Source organism: Conger conger, chromosome 14, assembly GCF_963514075.1.
Source record: "Conger conger chromosome 14, fConCon1.1, whole genome shotgun sequence".
In the NCBI taxonomy this organism is placed as follows: domain Eukaryota; kingdom Metazoa; phylum Chordata; class Actinopteri; order Anguilliformes; family Congridae; genus Conger; species Conger conger.
Genome location: NC_083773.1, coordinates 25,054,374 through 25,075,194, shown reverse-complemented (window position 1 = coordinate 25,075,194; position 20,821 = coordinate 25,054,374). Strand labels below are relative to the sequence as shown.

General features: G+C 39.7%; 2 protein-coding genes across 5 annotated transcripts in view; both read left to right on the top strand.

The window, feature by feature from the left end:
• bgnb (biglycan b) overlaps window positions 1–4,151 on the top strand; it is a 29,015-nt gene extending 24,864 nt beyond the window's left edge. Inside the window, exons 6-8 of the mRNA XM_061219834.1 lie at window positions 73–166; window positions 2,579–2,717; window positions 2,965–4,151. Coding sequence (XP_061075818.1) covers window positions 73–166; window positions 2,579–2,717; window positions 2,965–3,162 — 431 coding nt within the window. The 3' untranslated portion in view covers window positions 3,163–4,151. The remainder of the gene's footprint in view (window positions 1–72; window positions 167–2,578; window positions 2,718–2,964) is intronic.
• Window positions 4,152–5,321: 1,170 nt separating this feature from the next.
• Window positions 5,322–19,039, top strand: b4galt3 (UDP-Gal:betaGlcNAc beta 1,4- galactosyltransferase, polypeptide 3). Of its 4 annotated transcripts, none has more exons than XR_009704832.1 (9): window positions 5,322–5,750; window positions 9,604–9,703; window positions 10,350–11,079; window positions 11,529–11,764; window positions 12,049–12,239; window positions 12,894–13,016; window positions 14,500–14,604; window positions 14,883–15,506; window positions 16,182–19,039. XR_009704832.1 is itself a non-coding variant. In XM_061220165.1 (8 exons), exons 3-8 carry the CDS (start codon window positions 10,809–10,811, stop codon window positions 15,169–15,171), a joined length of 1,215 nt encoding a protein of 404 aa, XP_061076149.1. In that variant the 5' UTR covers window positions 5,322–5,750; window positions 9,604–9,703; window positions 10,350–10,808; the 3' UTR covers window positions 15,172–19,039. The 4 variants fall into 4 exon arrangements, 2 of the variants coding, with proteins under 2 accessions (XP_061076149.1, XP_061076150.1); XR_009704831.1 differs by having other exon boundaries at window positions 14,883–15,690; XM_061220165.1 differs by having other exon boundaries at window positions 14,883–19,039.
• The last annotated feature ends 1,782 nt before the right edge of the window (window positions 19,040–20,821 follow it).

Below are 20,821 nucleotides of genomic sequence, written 5' to 3'. Positions count from 1 at the left end.
CTCTCTCGCTCTCACTCTCACCCTCACCCTCTCCCTCCCTCCCTCCCTCTCACACACAAACACAAATATTAGACCTCCCTGAGAATCTACATGAGCTTCACCTGGACCATAACCAGATACAGGCCATAGAACGGGGAGATCTGAACAAATACAACCAATTATACAGGTATGTCCAAATCTCCAAAGTCTTAACCACATAACGGACCAGGTATAACCTTCTCAGGGCTTCATCTCATGCTAGATCCATTGTGGCGCCTTTTCTCTTAAGGTCTCAGAGAATTACATTTTGGTCTTGGGTTAAGCCAATAATTTTGAAAAGCTTCAGATCCAAACAATCACAACGTATCATTATCATTTTAAATTTCCTCATTTAAGTGATTATAGTTTGGAATATTCTGTATAAACAACATTTGAAACAAAAAATCTGGTTTTCCGTGAAAAAAAAGCCCATTGTTATTCAATTTAAAAAGACTTCTACCCAAATTTAACCCAAGTAGAACTGTATACCCCCTACTTTAATGCAGGTGTTTAGGTACATATTATGTGGAAAGAGTGATCTGAAAAGGATTGAGCGTAGCATGATCAGCTCACACTGAAGAATGGCCTCACCCCAGTTATGAGATCTGTGCCTGTGATCCAGGTGATGTGATGTCTGACACCAAAAATGTGAACACGGTTTGCCCAGATGTGAAGCTGCCCTGCCAGTAGTCTGTGTTTAATAGCTTTCAAGGAAACTAAAAAGCAACTAAATTCTGTGCTATATTTTCCAGAGGTGGGTTGAAATTATTGAGGACTAAATAAACAAAGAAATAAAACAAAAAGTAGAGATTTTTTTAATATATATTTGTCATTCTGCATTAACATACAATTGAGCAATATATTAAAATAAATATTGCATAAATTAATTAGTAAATATCAAATGCATAAATTAATCTATTGTTTTATTAATTTATTAATTAATGTCTCTTATTCTGTCATGAATATTATTTTTGGATGTGCCATCCTTTGTAAAGAGATACAGCTAAGTAAACTTGATTCCATTTCATTTTTTTACAATAAAAGGAAGTCTGTATCTTGCAGTAAGTACTGTCAATTTGCCTGGAGAAGTTGTGAACAATATGAGAGCTTTGATTCAGAACCTTGGCTATGTAAACAGCACTCCCTGTTGGTAATGTGAATAATTGCAAGTGTGGATTGAGTGCAAAGAGAGCCCAGTTTGACACAGTTTAACCACACTCATCTTTCTGTCAGGTTAAATCAAATATCCTGATTCTGAAGTTTATAAACATAGAAAAATGTAACACATGTGAAGAATGGACTAGTATTGATGGACAAATGTAATGTAAAAATTGATATATTGGAACTTATGCTTATATTTTAATCCATGTGCATGCATCCTTAGCCCCTATGAAAACGGGCATTGACTGTTTTTCCATAATGTGTAGCACTACATTATATTGGATAGCTGGTTATGTGTATATGAACACTGCTTCAGACACAGTTGTACATAAATTGCATGTGACATGATTTTTTAAACGAATATTTAAATCTGCCTATTAGGGCTGCACTTGAATTAGATTACATTACATTACATTAATGGAATTTGGCAGACGCTCTTATCCAAAGCGACATACAGTTGACTAAGCAGGAGACAATCCTCCCCTGGAGCAATGCAGGGTTAGGGCCCTTGCTCAAGGGCTCAACGGCTGTGCGAATCTTATTGCGGCTACACCGGAAATCGAACCACTGACCTTGTGGGTTCCAGCCATGTACCTAAACCACTACGCTCTCTTGGGCCATTGTTTGTGTCCCTGCTCTTGTGAGTTAAATTCATTAAAAGGTGAACTACAAGCAATTCTTCAGGGTGAGTTTGGTTAGCAGAATGAGGGGGCACAAATGGAAATGGAAAGGATACATTCTGCACAGATATTATGAAGTATTTTTTCACATATTTAGCTTTTAGACAAACTAAGCAGTACGTACACTTTAGTGGTAGGAAAAAGCGAGCTGGGTTGAATGGCCTGTTCGCCTCGCCATTATGTTGTTATGTTATGTTATGTTATGTTATGTTATGCGGCGGCACGGATGGTGCAGTGGGTAGCACTGCCGCCTCACAGCAAGGAGGTCCTGGGTTCAAATCCCCGTCGGCCGGGGCCTCTCTGTGCGGAGTTTGCATGTTCTCCCCGTGTCTGCGTGGGTTTCCTCCGGGTACTCCGGTTTCCTCCCACAGTCCAAAGACATGCACGTTAGGCTGATTGGAGAGTCTAAATTGCCCGTAGGTATGAGTGTGTGAGTGAATGGTGTGTGTGCCCTGAGATAGACTGGCGACCTGTCCAGGGTGTATTCCTGCCTTTCGCCCAATGTATGCTGGGATAGGCTCCAGCCCCCCTGCGACCCTGATCAGGATAAGCGGGTTCAGATAATGGATGGATGGATGGATGTTATGTTATAAGTGAAATCACATGTAGTTCATGCTCACTCATGCTTTTAAACTTGGACCCATTTGCACAATGGCTGTACAGTACACATCCTTTCATGTAATCTGTAATCTTTCGGTGTCTGTGTTTTGATATGTAAGATTGGGCCTGGGCTACAACCGCATTCGCTCGGTTGAGAATGGCAGCCTGGCTTCTTTATCCAGCTTAAGAGAACTGCACCTGGACAATAACCAGCTCTCCCGTGTACCGCAAGGCCTGCCCGACATGAAGTACCTGCAGGTAATGAGAGTAGCTTTCTCTTTTACACGTACTTCTTTCTCATTTTACATTTTACCACGTTTGCAAGGAAATGATGCATCACTGTATTCCTGTAAAAGACCAATCCTCACCAAACCCATTTACCAAACGGTTTTCAGAAAAAGGAGACCATAGATTCAGGGAAATTGTGCAACCAGTCTAGATGGACACCTACTGTCAAATGTAACAATGTGTCTAACTCATCTGGTCTCTGTATGTCTGGCCATAGGTGGTCTACCTCCACTTCAACAACATTGGGCAGGTTGGCGTGAATGACTTCTGCCCCCAGGGCTTTGGGATGAAGAAGACTTTCTACAATGGCATCAGTCTCTATAGCAACCCTGTGAACTACTGGGAGGTGCAGCCGGCGACCTTCCGCTGTGTTGCTCACCGGTTGGCCATACAGCTCGGCAACTACAGGAAATAGAGTGAAGGAAAAAGAGAAGAAATTAAGCCAGTGAATAAGATCCATTCATAAAAACAAATATGTATGTTAATTTTATAGTGAAAGAGAGAAGAGCAGAACAGAAGAGAGGAGGTAGATGAAGAAACAAATAGTGTGATGCCAGTCCCATATATGTATATTTTTTTCCAAAATCTGATTCTCTGCGATGATTGTGCCATGTGGTTTGGAGAGTACCTCTATTCCTCATCCATGAATTTAATTTTTTTGCATGAGAAAAAATGTAAAACACCAATCCCAAAAATATAAATGATGCGATTCTTTTTTAGTTTTATATGTTTTATCCACTGACAACCATCACTATTGTTCTGTTTTATGATTTAGGAAAAGATGGAAAAAGTATTTCTGGTGCAGTGATATATTTTTCCTTTTACAGAATTTTGTTGCTGATTATGATTATTTTATTGTATTTTATTTTATTTTGTCCGTGGTGAGCTAATATGAGAACAGGTCTGTTACAAAGGAATGCCTGAAAGCATTATGATAATTACAGTTTTTTCTAAAAACATTATGAGTCTGGGTTATCAAACTTGAAAATGTGCTTTATTTTTATGTCATGTTTGTATCATGAATTGTCCTTGTTACAGTAACTGGGGCATATTGGTAATCAAGTGTACCATGTCTGCCCACAGATGTCAAGGACATTTTTCATTTTTGATGTACAGTGTCAAGTGAACTCAGCGTCTGCATTACTTACTGGCTGAAAGGAACATCTTGAGCTAATATGCTTTACATGACTTGGGAGGTGAATCTCTGGCTATTTATGTTATGGTAGCAATGGATGATGTATTATTTTTTACTCAAAAATCTGATCACACTTTTCTAATAACTTTCTGTGTGGAGTGTCACATGGTTTGCACAAGCATAAAAATGTATATCCGGCTATTCTGCCTGAATGCATATTGTGTTCTTTGTAATATTTCCACGTGTACAAATAAAGATTTTCAGCTGTACCTCTGTCATAGGAAAATATGTTGAACTTAATCTAATAACACAAGTTTGGTAAGAGGAATGAGATTGAAGAAGTCAAAGAAGCTAGCCTACAAATTTGGCCTTTATCCTAGATCACCTGGATCAGTGCACCAGGTGAGTTCCCTGTCAGTTCATAGGATGATAACTATAACTGCACCCCATATTGCCTATTTGTTTTTGGTGCAATATAAACCTAGCAAAGGGCTCTTCATTTTTGCTCTATGATGGCCTAGTTTACAGTACCCAGGGCAAGAAATGTTCTGCCCTTTGAAGTACTGGATTTGCCTGCAGTAGTCTCAATTTGTTTTATAATTTATGATTTGACATTATGAACACATAGTGAAGTACCCCTTCTGCTTACTATGTGAAAACATGTAGCTGTCTGTTCTTTTTCACTGTAGGCTACTTTATAAAACGGAGCAGTTAACAACATTGATCAGCGGCAGATTATTATATAAAATGCAGAATAACTGCAAAGTGGTTAATGTTTTCTTGCGTCGTTTTTAGAAATATATTTGGCATGGTCATTAAAACAGTACTTTATCTTGGGTCTTCTCTATGCTCATTGTTATGTTTTTTTAAGTAAGGGGTTATATTTGCAGATTCCATCTAAACATCTGACCAGGGATTAGCGAGTCACCACGAACAGTGACCGTGAGAGACGACACAATATCGGAGATAATCCAGGAAAAGCTCTTACTACTGCTGATATAAATTATGTTGACACAAAATCCATAATATAAAATGAACATATGATGGATGGATGTGATAACATAATTAGTAGCCTATATATTTTATAATATAAAATAAAATATTATAATGTCTGCATTGAACACCACACAAAGTACAATTTATTTGAGACTTGCAAGTACTTTCAAGCAACACACCACACAATACACTTAGTTATTTTGTTCAGAACAATCACTTGCTTTTATGCTATCACCTAGAGGCCTATATTTCCAACATTTAATTTATCTGATAAATATTATTATATTTTCGTAAATACAATTGAATACTGAGGTGAATACAAAAAATAGGAGAATCTTCAATGTTTGTTATTTTAGACTGTGATCCTGCAAAATGTAGGGTCACAACTCATCTGCGTGGTTACGCTATGCTTTAGCCTATTAATTTTTTTACTAGCCTACCTTATAAAAACTACGCCGTTTGACATACATCGACGTAACACTCGTGCTATAAATCGTCGGTGCTACCCACAGACAGTTCTTTGGTGATACGGAATAACCTAGTTGCGGTAGACGCCATAATTTTTTCTATACTGAGTATAAACCGACGTTTTTCATTTTCTTGCCGGGTGGTTAAACATGGTGGCTAGCTGGCTAATTGTAGTCATTTCCGAAAACTAGCTCTGCTCCACAATGCACGTCATCTCTGCCCCTCAATATGTCGGTTACTGGGCACCGCTACCACTCCTGCTCCCTGCATAGAGGGATGGGGATAACAGATTAGAGATGGTTTGTGTGAATCGCCGATGTGGTAGGAAAGCAAAGAACAGCGATACATGAAGCAATACCAGGGGATTTCAGCAGTGGACGACAAGAAGGAACACGCGGAAAGAGGTAATATCCTTTTTATCAAATGCGCATTTTAAGACTGGCCTTTTTCTTTTCTATGTTGCGAGAGATTTGGAATCTTGCAGGAAGACAATGATGGCTAAGTGAAAGGTATTTTATAATGAAGCTAACGCTGTAAACATGCAATGCGAATGGGGAAACAACTCACACAGATAATTCACAACAATCCTAATGAAGAGCACAGGCTTGATAACGTTCATTACCAATCCGAACAATTTACATTTGTTGTTTTTTTGTCATCTATGAAACGCATAGCCTACATAGGCTAATCTGACGCGACCCTTTTGATTGTTGACGCAGCTACAGTACAATGCTCTGTTTCTCTTGTCAATAGCGTTTTGCTGACCAAATGGAATATTTTATGAAATAGTCACCCGAAAATGATCAATTGAAGTTGTTCACTTGGTGAATCTCTGGCTTTCTCCTCTATGGTTATTAATAAGAATTGGTTATCATTCCGCTGTGTAAAGTGTCTTAAAACGCTCGCTGGACTGCTAACAGTTTAGCTTGATGGTTTAGGGAAATGCCACCATTGGCGTTACGTCTAGCAAAATCGTGTGTTTACTTAACGTTGAACCTGAGCATCACGGGTTCTTCAGTCTCAGCGCAAATATGTAGCATATGCTTATACCGTGTGCAGACAGCGTGCCTATCGTTGCAACAATTGATTGAATTAAGGAGCAGGGCTGTAGCGTGGATGGTGTTTAAACCTGAGGGTTGCAGTCTTGAAACTTGGGTGGGACATCGCTGCAGTATCCCTTGTATTGTTCAACTTAAGTGGTGTTAAACCTCCAGATATAAATTAAAAGTATAATAAATCGAATTGCTCACTTTGCTTTCAGGATGCTTTTACTTTCTTGTAGCACATACTTATTTTAAGAAAAACCTGAAGCTTTGACTGTTGACTGACTTTTCCCACCTTACAGACAATAGCCTACTGGGGAGGTTATATTTGCTGGTTTTAGAATTCTTTAATAGTGCATGCCCTTCTCATGCCCCAATGTGTTGCTATAACCGGACACAATTTGGGAGTCATTTCTCTGCATCAAAGCTGCCACCAGAGACGAGTTTAGATCCCAGATAGGCTGTGATTTCCTGAACCTCTAGAATGCAGCAATTGTGAACTGGCTGGTTTAATATGGGCATGTTCATGTTTCTTTTTTCTGTTGGCTACAACTGTGCTTGTCACATTCATAGTTTTGTTTTCTTGTGAATATGTAGGCCTACATGTGATGCAACTACAATGATAGAGCCTGATCCTTTATATTCTGTAGGCTATGTGTGGTCATTTTGCAAGTTTAAAATTCAGTAAACAAGGTCATTTGAGTATGTTCAGTGTTCTCACTTAATCGTTTTTATGAATGGAACATTTAATTGGCTGGTGCATACTTGCTTTCACTAATAATTCACAGAGAAATTGTGTAGGCTATTACATGTATAACAAATTGCACTTACTGTTTGACCAAACCCATGCTTATTTGGATGATTGTGTGATTAAACTGTTCTGTTCCAAAAATGTGTTTACCATTCAGAAACCTGTCAACATATTATGTGTTTGTTCTTTGAGACACCTGACAATTCCTGCATCTCCTTTAAGATGCTGTAACAATGTCTTTAGAACTGAAATGAAAAACAGCATTGTAATGAATAGGTAATTTTGCCCATTTGTCATAATTTTCATCTTAATTCAAACCATTCTGATAACAGCTACTTTTTCCAGTGCTTGCTTCAACAGTTTGGTTCAGCTTCATAATGGCTCAACTGTCATTGGTTCAACTCTGGTCCTGTTGACAAACACCATGAACAATGACTTGACTTCGAAGGCAATCAAAAGCCTAGAATCAAGACTAGGTACTGAGACTTAATTAGATACAAATACTGAGAAGAAAACTGTCCAATTACTTTTGTTCCCCTAAAGTGGTGGGGCTATGGTGCACAATTTCAAAATGAATTGGGCTACCTGATATGGATGTAAATACTCTCAAATTAAAGGTGAGAGTGAATTTAACCTATACATTGTTTCATTTAAAATGTAATGTGCTGGAGTACAGAGCCAAAATAACAGAAATTGTACCACTGTCCAAATGCTTACTTATTGCACTGTATTATGTTTTGTTGTTCTGTGATTTCCACGGATTCTCAAAAACCTATAATTTTAGTCCCTCTGTAAGATCAGAAGCCTTCTGCAATTTAACATGGGATTCAGAGAGAGCTATATGTTGTTTGACTTTGAATTTAAATTGGATAGAACTGTGAGCTGGCCTGAGTGTGAGCTGGCCTGAGCGTTTTTGTGCCTCATTATTTTTGAACATTCTCTGCAGTACTGCCCAATTAGTTGACACACACTTCCTGCTTAAGCTGAATGCTGCCGTGTTGTTAGAGGAGTATTTGTTGTCAAAAGTTAGGTCATCCACACTATGCCCCCTGGGAAAAACTAATCACACAGGGCACTGCCTATATTTTAGGTACTAACAAAATTATACACAAAAAGGAAAAATCTATATTTTATTACAGCAAGTGTAATAGGATAAAATGGCAGAATGTGTAACTTCAATTGATAGTTGCACATGATAGTTAGCCTATTTTATTGGTTATTTTATTGGTTGACCTGAACATTTTCACTTTATAATGTTTTTTTTATGACTGATACATAAAACCGCCAGTTAAATTATTATTGCCTATCTGTTATATTTGTGAATGTGAAAGTGTACCCTTATCATGCCAATAAAGCTTATTTGAATTTGACTTTGAATATAAAATGTGCACCTGCATTGAAGTGGCCAGGGCCCATGGAGGAGTGTGGAATGGCTCACATGAACACTTGACCCTTGGCAAAATGATGGCCTAGCTTAGCTGAATTACACATTTTCATCATCAAACATGCTTTCTTGCTCATTACAGACCAAAGTGAACAAATTAAGATGACATGTATTTTTTTCCACTATTTAGTCCTATCTTTCCTTTTTCATTTACTTTCTAAACATTTACAAAACATATACCACAACAAGGGGGCAAGCACAGATCTGTTTAGGATTTAAAGGGAATTTATATTGTTATCCTAAAATGAGGTGCTTGCAATTGAAGTGAAGAGTAGCCCCGTGTTCATAGAGGCTCAACTAAAATACATTGTCAATTAAACAACTAAGCTGAATTAAAATGAAAGTTCTGCTTTGCACCATGTATCTGATTTCATTTGCGCTGATTATTACATTACATTAGTTATTTAGCTGACGCTGTTATCCAAAGCGGCGGCACGGATGGTGCAGTGGGTAGCACTGCCGCCTCACAGCAAGGAGGTCCTGGGTTCGGATCCCCGTCGGCCGGGGCCTCTCTGTGCGGAGTTTGCATGTTCTCCCCGTGTCTGCGTGGGTTTCCTCCGGGTACTCCGGTTTCCTCCCACAGTCCAAAGACATGCACGTTAGGCTGATTGGAGAGTCTAAATTGCCCGTAGGTATGAGTGTGTGAGTGAATGGTGTGTGTGCCCTGCGATGGACTGGCGACCTGTCCAGGGTGTATTCCTGCCTTTCGCCCAATGTATGCTGGGATAGGCTCCAGCCCCCCTGCGACCCTGATCAGGATAAGCGGGTTCAGATAATGGATGGATGGATGGATGTTATCCAAAGCCACTTACAGGTGATTAGCCTAAGCAGGGGCCAGTCCCCTGTGGAGCAATTTGGGTTTAAGGGCCTTGCTCAAGGGCCCAACAGCTGCACAGATCTTTCTGTGGCTACACTGGGGCTTGAACCAACAATTTTCTTCACCAACCCAGTCCAGATCCACTCAGCTATAGGCTGCCCCTATATTTTTAATCAGGGGCCCATTTCTGTACTTTTCTCAGACTGGAACATGACCCAGGTGAGAAGGGCTCTGCTGGAGGCGAGCTGCCCACTGGGAGAAATGCTTTGACCCTGTCCAGACCAGCTTGGACCAGGACACAGGTATCTGCACACCAGCAAAGGGGGCTACCTCCATTACAAAAAAAGGCTTGCATAGCCGCATCAGCATGTAGCTATGTGGGTGGATCAGTGGTGACTCTACAGGTACCTATTTTGAGAGGACATGTTTTTAAACTTTAAATTAATTATTGCTCCTATAATTAAGACCTTCTTGCATTTGCCTTGTAGACAGAGCACAGGGAAGAAAGTTGTTACATTCATATGAATTACTGAGAATTAGCCATCCCTGCTGTATATAAATAATGAGAATATATTTCCCTCAGTTGGGCCTCAGTTAGTTATGCAGGAGTGCTTTCATAATTTAAAAAAACTGAGCAGGTGAATGGAAAGCCTGCAGGATGTACAAAACTTAAAGTAGCTCTGTATGGTTAGAGGATACAGATGGTGCTGAGCAACATTGCATTTTCTCAGTCTCATGTCATGGACTTCATCTCTCTGAATATCATGAACTTTGATTTTGTTTATTGAGCAATACTATAATTGAGCAAAAGAGTAGGTTTTCTTTTAGTGTAATGCAGACAAATGGCATTTGGTGTGTTTGGTAAATATTGTCAATGATGATTCAGAAAGTGTTTCCTGAATCTGCCTGTCAGTCTCTAACCTCGTTCTTATTTCACATCTCTTTCAGAGTATATCTGATCCTGAGATAATCGGGCCTCTCCAGCTCTGGAGAATCCACGCTCTGTCTTGCACTGATATCTTGAGATGTGTTTTGTCAGACTGCTGAACTGACTTCCCCTAATCTTTTCTCATCCAATTCCCCCTCTTCCTCTCCCGTCTCCCTCTCCAACTTCCCACGGTTCATTTCTTGTCATTTGAACTCCCACCTCCTTTCCCAGTTCCCCCTTAACGTGGTATTTTCTCAGTTAGGAAAGCCACAACTTAGCTCCTCCTGTCTCCTCCCTTCTCCACATCTTGTCCTCCCTCTTTCGATTCTCCTTCTCCTGCTCTGTTACTTATTTGGTCCCGTCTGTGCTGTTATTAGTCTGATACTATCACTACTTCCCACGTGTATATGTTTATATTCCTCGTTGAGCCAGCCCTTTGTGCCCCACCCGCCCTCACGCCTTAGCTCGCCCTCTGCACCATGTTCTGTTTCGGCCGGCCTCTCGACTCCCCCTGCACCCTAGCCCTTCTGGTCGGTTTCCAGTTTGCCTTCGTAGTTTACTTTTCTCTTGGAGGATTCCGGGGCCTGGTCTCGGTCCTGGTTCACTCTGCTGATTCCGAGTTTGACTATGCGCACCCCCACGATGTCTACACCAACCTCAGCCATCTGGGGGCACTGCTGCCCGCCCACACTGGTGCCCCCGGGAAGGGAGAGCAACTGAAGGACTGCCACTTACCGTCTCCTCTTCTAGGTGGGACTTTGTTTTCGGAGCTCATCAGTGTCTCTCCATTTGTGTGTAGAACAGTACATTCTCATCTCAGGCTGACATGTTGTGAGTTATGTTCCGTGTAGCCAGGCACAGTTTCTTTGCACTCCTGTTTACTGTTTTTATTTTGTTCGTAATTTCTTGCATTTCCATCTTTTTGTCTCATCGATGCCAGATGGGGGTGTCCTTTACAGCCAGTCCGGTCCAATGTTCTCCACAGAAAATGCCTGACCGTGGTTTGACTTGACCGTCCTTTAATGAAGCAGTTAGTTTGTTAAATAGATTTATTTAGATGTAGTTATTTTAGAGGGCCTTAGTTAGCTTTCACTACATTTCATTTCAGTTTCCCTACCCCTAGCATTTCCATTTTTTCACACATGACATGTCTTAACACTAAACTCTGTCCCTGGTTCTTTTCCCCCTCTGTTTTTAAGTCGGCCCGGTGTCTGTGCGCCTGTCCTCTCCCCTCTCCTTGGAAGAGATTCAGGAAAAGAACCCCCTGGTGACCCTAGGGGGCCGGTACCGCCCCCCTGACTGTGAGCCCCGCCACCATACCGCCATTGTGGTGCCTTACCGCAATAGGCAGGCACATCTGCGCTCTCTGCTCTACCACCTCCACCCCTTCCTGCAGAGGCAACAGCTGCATTACAGCATCTACATCGTACACCAGGTCTCAGGCCTATTCCTCCTCTTATCATCTCAAGGGAGTATCTGCAGCAATAAATGTGTGTAAATGCATCGAACATAAACAAATAAAATGTCATACCTGCTAAATAAAAACATTAATTCATTTTTGATTCATTAATTGTAGGTTGGTGTATTCTAGTTGTAATAATATTAGTTTTATGTAGTTTAACTAATTAAAAATGTGCATAAGATCATTTGCGGTTCATAAACCGGCTATATATCTATGGAAAATTCATATTTTCTTTATTTTGTATGCTCTGCTTCCAGATGGGAAACTCAACCTTTAACCGCGCCAAGCTGCTAAACGTGGGAGTACGGGAGGCTCTGCGAGAGGAGGACTGGAGCTGCCTGTTTCTCCATGATGTGGACCTTCTCCCGGAGAATGACCACAACAGCTACACCTGCCACCCCAAGTACCCCACGCACCTGTCTGTGGCCATGGACAAGTTCCATTACAGGTTCCGTTACGCCTACGCTTCTCAGTTTTGTTTTTCATAAATTTTTCCTTCCTTTCTCCCAATTTGTGAGACCCAAATCATCATTGGCTGGTTATATCGTTGCTGTATCCTCCATACTGTAAATTCAGGAGAGTGCTTTCAAACCCAGGCGTGCTCTGGAGACTGCATGTCTCCATGCCTGTAGCCTAGTGGCCCAGGTACATGACTGAGAGCTCTGATGTAGCCATGATAAGATCTGCACAGTTGGGCCCTTCAGCAATGCCCTTAATCCTCCAGGGGGGATTGTCCTCTGCTTAGGCTAATCAACTGTAAGTCATTTAGGATAAAAGTGTCAGCTCCTATGAAAAGCTCCCTCTCTGATTGCCACTATGGCTAGTAATATGTGGCCCCATGGGGCTGCCCTGACATAGTCAGGACAGAAGTATAGAGCACTTCACTGCACTATGAAATAATGACTCAGATTGATGCGCCACTAAGGAGTCCCCCCGCTCCCCAAAACATCACGGTGAATGTTGTTACATTGGTCATAACGGAGGATTGAAGATTGAAGTGCTAGCTGTAGATAGTGTGTTGCTACCATTAAACATTGACCTTCTTCAGTGTCTCTAGCCATGTAACCACGGATTTTGCTCTCTTGCCCCTGGTCCCATGCAGGTTGCCATACTCCCAGTATTTCGGAGGGGTGTCTGCAGTGACCCCTGATCAGTACCTCAGGATGAACGGCTTCCCCAACCAATACTGGGGCTGGGGCGGGGAGGACGATGACATCGCCACCAGGTGAGCAGCCGGACTGAAGCCGGCCCCAGAGAGACAATGCGCAGATACGATGAGGGGATAATGGACAGATGCCATAAATGCACTCATCGGCAGGGGAGAAAAACAAGGACTTGCGAATAGAAAGACAGACGGATGGATGAATAGATTAACTTGATGAGAGGAGTGTTGCATTGCATTTTTTTCTTCCTTTTTTTCCCTTTTTCCACCCCTGTCCATTTTCTGAGCTTGTGCCTTTGTTTTCATGGCTCATTTTCTTGTTTTTCTCCCATTTCCATCACTACCACTCTTTCTTTCCATCCACACACCTCCAGAAAGGTCAGTATGTGTGATCATGTAAAATCAGGTTGGTCTGTCTACAAGGCATTAACTTCTGAAGTATATTCTCCAGTCCTTTTAAAGCAATTTATCTGTGAATTTTCTTTTCTTCCAAATCTGTGATGCTTTGTAATAATTTAATAGACCTCTCTCATGGCTGCTGCAGCCTCAATTTATAAGCGGAGAGAAAAGCTTGTACTCTCTTTTAAAATGTGTGTTCTCTAGCTGTCAGTACTTCCCATCTCCCAGTCCGTCACCTAAGCTGTACAGTGTATGCAGGAGAAGACTGCACTTGGTGCTCCTGCAGGCCCATTGAAACACTCCCTCCCTGAATGGCACTATAGCCAATTATAAGCTTTCCACAGTCAGTACTGGCAGGGTCAGGATCAATGCCAGACTATGGGCCACATTACCCATTTTCATGGTCATTTGAGATTCACCTCCTCTTTGTCAGTATTATTATTTATTTATTTATTGTTAATTTAGAATTTTATTTGACCGCATATTCTCTCACACAATACAGTTAACACGAGATAAAATTAGATTACATTAGATTAATTGGATAACAGAGTAATTTGATTACAGAATGAGAAAGAACAGAAGAAAGACATGTTAAAGTCTGGTAATTCTTTCTGTTGACTTACCTGTCTGTTGAACATTATCTCGTATAACCAAATTCTGCACTTTAACTGAATTATTTACAGATCGGAGGTTTGATTTTTGAACCTGAATATAAACTGCTCTGCAAATTGAAAATTTCTTGAAAATGAAAAGTTCACACCTGAATGCCCAGCACTCTTGGTATTTGATGCAAAAATTGTGCGTTCAAATATTTAGTGCTCGTGGGAATCAATGCAGATAGTAGTGAGAACATCAGGACCAGAGATTAACCTCTACACAAAGAATAATCTGGAGTGGAGTTTCAAATATTTGACATGTGCCTGCACCTGGAGACATACATGTAAAACAAAGATTTTGGCTCCACTATGAGTGTTCAAGACCTCACAAGATGTCATTGATTCCAGTTGTTGTTTTATTTTTGTAATCCTACTTTGTCTTCATTTTCACTTAATTTCCACTTGGACACCATTTTCCCTCTTCACTCTTTTTGGTTCTTCTTTTCTTTACACCGTTCTTTCTGTCCTTGTCCCTGTGTGTCTCCATCTAGGGTGCGTCTGTCCGGGATGAAGATGGTCCGGCCCTCTGTGTCAGTGGGCCACTACAAAATGATCAAACACAAAGGTGATAAGGGTAACGAGCAGAACCCACGCAGGTATGGAGACTGTGGTCACAAGCCTTCCTGCTGCCTTTTCAATTGTAATGTGAGCTTCTTAACAAAAAATTATTTTCTCTTTTTAGAAAATGTGAATATTTACAACATCTGCATTCCCCAAATGTGTGTTTTCATAAACATCTTTCCTGGAACAAAATCTTAACAAGAAGGGGGAGAGGCTTCTGAATTTAAAACAACCGCCTGTAAGAATAGGGCAGACAGGCCTTACTCTTTTCTCACGGTTCCTGTTCTTTCCCTCCCCATCTCTTCCCTTCTAGGTTTGACCTGCTGAAGCGGACCAGAATAAACTGGCGCTCCGATGGTCTCAACTCCCTCACCTATGAACTGCTATCCAAGCAGCTAGAACCTCTGTACACCAACCTGTCTGTCAACATTGGGGAGGACCCTCACCATCCCCTCAAGAAGGGTCCACCTCCAAGAAAAATAACTCCGCCTCCAACCAAACTAACAGAAAAGGCTGTGCCCACAGACAGCGCTCAAAAAACACATCGTGCCCATGGGGAATGGGCCAATAAGACCACTGGGGAGAGGGGGGTGGTAAAATAGAGGCTGCCTGGGACTGAGAAAAAAGATGCTGTTATGCTGTGAACTCCACCTCCGTCTCCTGACTATAACTTGCAGTTATCCTGTGTGTTTAACTCATGAAGACATGGCAAAGAGTACTGAACAAAAAAAGGTTTTTTTTATTTATTAATTAATTTTATTTTTTTGTCCAGCCTCTTTTTCACCTATTTGTACACAGGAATGGAAGGATGTTGAAATTAACTACACCAAGTGGTAATTGCAACACCAACTACACCAATTCTCCCAGGGAAATTGCTGGAAATGAACAAGTCAACATTAGAACAGTTCAAATGGGTGGTGTGGTGCTGGAATGCGAGGTAAAAAGTACTGTCTACTTTTTTTTGTCTTGTCTGTGGTTATTGGATTTGACCTTTACCCTGAAGAGGAAGACTCATTGTTATCCAGAGGTACCATATGGAAACAGACACTCTTTTACCGGTGCAAGTCTTCTGTTTTCCTCCAACAAAGCTGCTGCCAAAATTTGCTGTTTACCCCCAAAATGTGGGTTTGTGTTTCTGTGCCTTTTTTCTCGTAGATGTACAATTTATATTTGTGTGCATCGGTTTGTTAGCTCTTTATAAATAATTTCTCAGATATGTATTGATATTGATATATTTTTTTGCTGTTTTCTTGCAAAATATTCCCGAAGCATACAATGTGTGGTGTTTCAGTGGACTGTGATTTTATTTTAGTTAGAGACAATCAGAATATTCAAAGAAGTAGATGATTAAGCAATCAATGAAAGTGATTTGAATTTAGAACTTAGAAACAACCTTGTACAAATCAAGTTTTAGAATACATGGTTATTGCAATGCTGGAATGCTGTCATTTCATATACAGTAGGTCTTCTGATTAGCTGTGTAGATAACTGAAGAAATGTAGTAGTTGTTTTTAATATAATAATCTGGGGGGATTTTTATTATGACATACGATACATGCCCAGTTCTCTTGAGTTATTCTCACCAGTACACTGATCCTTTGCTTTTGAACAGATTCCATTACAAAAAAGCCACCTTATTGAAGTTCCATCATCAGAACAAATTATGGAGGGAGCCACATTCTGCATTGTTGAGGGACATATTGAGACGATGCTATACTGTGATGTTAAACAGTGAAATCTGTGAAAAATCTAATAACTGGACAAGTTTATACATTGAACATACTTGACAGTTTTAGTCATTATTTGTTTGAAGTACTGTACTTGCATATCCATTTTGCATATCCATTTTGGAAATATTTGTGTTTTTGCTTTGAGTTGCACAAGACTTCACTATACCGGTATAATGTTTATGTTAAAATTATGGTTGTATGGGTTTGTTTTTGTAAAGAGAAATCGTCATGCTCAATCTTTATGTGCCTCTCATGTGACAGGATTGTTGTAGAGTGATGTGAACTCTAAAATGGGTTGAGCTATAATAATAATAATAATAATACATTTTATTTAAAGCGCCTTTCGCGTCACCCAAGGACACGGTACAGTAGTGGCAAGTGGCAGTCATAAAACAACATATAGGGACAGACACTGTACACTTATTAAAAGACACAAAAATGTAGACAATAAAATGAAGTATATAAAACAACAAACAACAATAGGATGGGACATGGCGAGAGTGAGATGGAGGGGTCAGTTAGGAGTAGGGAGGAAAAGCAAGAGTGAAAAGGTGAGTTTTGAGCTTGGATTTGAAGGTGGACAGTGAGGTGATTTTCCGTAGTGCAAGTGGGAGGGAGTTCCAGAGTTTGGGGCCAGCTACACTAAACGCCCTGTCACCCATAGAACAGAGATGTGCAGTGGGGGTGAGCAGGAGGTGGGTATTTGTGGAGCGTAGGGTGCGGGTTGGTTGGTATGGGGTCAGGAGGTTTGAAAGATAAGAGGGTGCAAGATTATGTTGGGCTTTGAAAACAAGTAGAATGATTTTGAATTGAATACAGTATTGCACAGGGAGCCAGTGTAGTTGATGGAGGATGGGAGTGATGTGTTGCCAGGGCCTAGTGCGGGTGAGAACTCTTGCAGCGGAATTTTGAATGTATTGGAGTCTGTTTAATCTCTTTGCTGAGATACCAAAGAGAAGGGCGTTACAGTAATCAAGTCTGGAGGTTATGAATGCATGGATGAGAGTCTCAGCAGCGGTGGGGTTAAGTGAGGGGCGGAGTTTGGAAATGTTTTTGAGGTGGAAGAAAGCTGTTTTGGTGATGTTTTTTATGTGAGTGTCAAATGAGAGGGTAGACTCAATAATGACACCAAGGTTTTTAACTTCAGAGGTAGTGGTAGTGAAATAACCGGGGATGGATAAATGTGATAGTTTGAGTTTTTTTCAATACAATTGATATCATGTGGTACCAATTAAATATTGCTTTGGAAGTTTTTAAGGACAGAAAACTTGTTATGATTGAGTTTGAGTTTGTGGCCCACAACACATGGAAGTTCCTCCCATTTTGGGATGAATTAAACCACTCTGCCATCATCAGTGTTCCGTTCAAAATAAAATGAGAATTGCCCAGTTTAGGTTTTAAACTTCATCATTAAAGATGGGTTATGCTCTACTACACTTGTTGGAAATATATATCTAGAAATCTACTGAGTATGCTAAGAGTAGTGAAACAATGTTTATTTTTTGATTCTGTGTTTGATTGTAGATCTCATGACTTTTGTTTGAGATAGGGTGTAAATTCTATAGAATAACAAATTAAGCTAAGAAAATAATGCTGACCATGTGGATTGTTTTAATAATGCCAAGACGGAAATTTGGCCTTAACTTCTGAATGACCGTTTCAATCATCAACAACCCTCTTGATGAGTCCTCACATGTAATAATGCTGCATATGTGATTTATGTCAGGCCAAATTAAAAATTATTTTAAATGATGAAGCTTTTTGCTGTGCTGTTTCATGTAAAGTCTCATTCTGCCAATTCTTCGGCAAGTTGAAGGAACAGGTTAGTGACATTACAAATCAGGTGTATAAAGATCGAGTCCATGGTAGATAACCTATTGCTGTGTAACTTTCTTGGGGAACAAATTTTCAAATGTAAAGAAAATGTATCCTTATCAGATTTGTTCAGGACAGTGTCATCAGTGTTGGATTAGCGCCCCTTTCTGCACTTTGACTTCACATTTGGTGAATCAACATTTTTGGTCAGGGCTTGTGTGTGATCCATCAAATAAATGTCTGGTCCCTAGGATGCCTTAACTTTAAAGAGCTGAATATTTACACTTTAGCTGCATCCCTGTTAAGTTGAAAGTATTCTGTATTATAAATTAAACAACTGAAGATACCTCCAACCCTGTTAAGTGGAGTATATGCTGTATTACAAATTAAACTGAAGAACAAGATAGAATAATATATAATTTTGTTACTTTAAAGTGTGATTCGGGAGAGACCAGACCTCTTCCTAAATGCTATGTATTAAAAATGAAATAATGGAGACATGGAAAATAACCAATTCAGTTAGAAGGACAAGAAAATCCCATTATTTCAGTTGACTATAATATTTCACCCAGTTCAATTTGTGAGGTCACTTTCTATTTAATGCTCTTAATGCGCTAGTCTATTTATAAGCCAATATTTATATATCAACCAAAAGTCTTAAGGAAAAGGCAAAATATAACACCCATTAGAACTGTTAAGTATTCAGTTTAGATATATTTAGATATATCTAATATGTTTCTATATTTAGAAAATCAGGTCATTTTCCTCTTAAGTTAATTTTGTGGCCAGATGAAATGTAATTTAGCCAATGTTTATTGTCATAAGGCATATTCAGTTTCTCATGTGAATGTGCAAACCTCAGAGTATTCTGCTTTAGAGTCTTATTTTATGTTGAAACATACAAATAAAATGTATTTTAACAGCTCCTTCAGTTTGCTCCTGTATTTTCCAAAATGCATAAATATATTAACTCACCAGCTTTGCTTATGTTATATGGAAGAGAGCCTGTACAGCCTGTATTAAACTCAGATTAGAATTAGAATAGATAAAAATAGAATTATAGATTAGTATAAGACTAGAATTAGAAATATACACTTTATTAGGTATTTATTAGACATATTTTCATACTTCTACTGCTGTAGCCTATCCACTTAAAAGTTATGATGCGTTGTGTGTTCAGAGATGCTCTTCTGCATACCACTATTGTAATGTGTGATTATTTGCGTACTGTAACCTTCCTGTCAGCTTTGACCAGCCTGGCCATTCTCCTCTGACATCTCTCATTAAAAAGGTGTTTCTGTCTGCAGAACTGCTGCTCACTGGATTTTTTGTTTTTTTTGCACCATTCTTTGCAAACTCGGCAGTTTCTCAGATCCTCAAACCAACCTGTCTGCCACCAACAATCATTTCACGGTCAAAGTCACTTAGATCATATTTTTTTCCAATTCTGATGGTTGATGTGAACATTAACTGATGCTCCTGACCGTATCTACATTATTGTATGCATTGCACTGCTGCCACACGATTGGCTGATTAGATAATTGCATGAATAAGTAGGTGTAATAAACAAAGAAATAATGTTCCTAATAAAGTGCTCGGTGAGTGTATTTTCATTGTTAAACATTACAGTAATTGACATGAAGTCCCAGATGACTGTCCATTTGTTGCAGTATGATGCAATAAGCTTGTAGGAAGTAGTGCAAGCTTTCATACCCTCAAAAGGTCCTCCCTAGTCTGCATAATTCAGGACGGAAGATTAATGGGAGAGTGACTTGCTAGCTCACTTCTATTCCATACTGCATTTTCAATATGTTTCTTGTTAGCTTCAGGGTAGCTCTCCTTCCATCTGTAATAAACTGTCTGAGATTGATTCATTAGTAATGCTGACTCATACACCTCACCATTCTCTTCTCTCTTTCCCCAGTGGTACAATCACTTGTCCATCAGCATAAATATTTAAGATGGTCAAGTCCAGTCAGATAATATATGCCTGTTTAAAACATACCGTTTAAATGAGGGTTCAAAAATATTAGAACAGTAGAGTGAAATGTTTTTGTTTTGCTATATACTTAAAAACCAATATGAGATAAGTAGACAATATGACTAATTATGTGTGTGTTTATTTTTTTCTGTGTGTATAAAAGAACACATTTGAGAACACATTTGAGATTTCAAAATATTCATTTTCCAAAACAGTTTTGTACTTCATTTTAAAAACATATTACTGTAAGCAATTGACTATTTTTTTTTACAGAAAAACTTGATCAAGGCTGTCTGAGATCAGAAGCAAGGAGCCAACCAAAGTCTGCATAAGAACTGTGGCAAGTTCTCCAACATGCTTGGAACAACCTCCCTGCTGATTGTCTTATAGAGCTGCAGGACAGCGTTTGGCTATCTCAGAGATGTGATGCAGTTTTAATGCCGAAGGTCACAAAATATATTGATTTGATACATTTCTTAACTATTCTGCCAAATTACTCAAATGTAATGTAAAATGGATAGTACGTTTATTTAGGACCTTTCATTGAATTATTTTTGAAAGAATTTTATCTGTACAGAATGTTATACAGGTGCCTAAGACTTTTGCACAGTACTGTATATATTTGCTAAATGCATAAAAGCATGCTGACATGGTCAAGAAGTTCAGATTTTTTTCAGACCAAATGTCAACGTTCATTCATTACAATTATTCCCTGTTTGTATTTGT

Bases quoted from the DNA above. Each gene is read 5' to 3' on its own strand.
- b4galt3 (XM_061220165.1), top strand. From the start codon at position 10,809: ATGTTCTGTTTCGGCCGGCCTCTCGACTCCCCCTGCACCCTAGCCCTT. The intron at 11,080-11,528 runs GTGGGACTTTGT...TCTGTTTTTAAG, and splicing joins CTTACCGTCTCCTCTTCTAG to TCGGCCCGGTGTCTGTGCGC. The intron at 13,017-14,499 runs GTGAGCAGCCGG...GTCTCCATCTAG, and splicing joins GACGATGACATCGCCACCAG to GGTGCGTCTGTCCGGGATGA.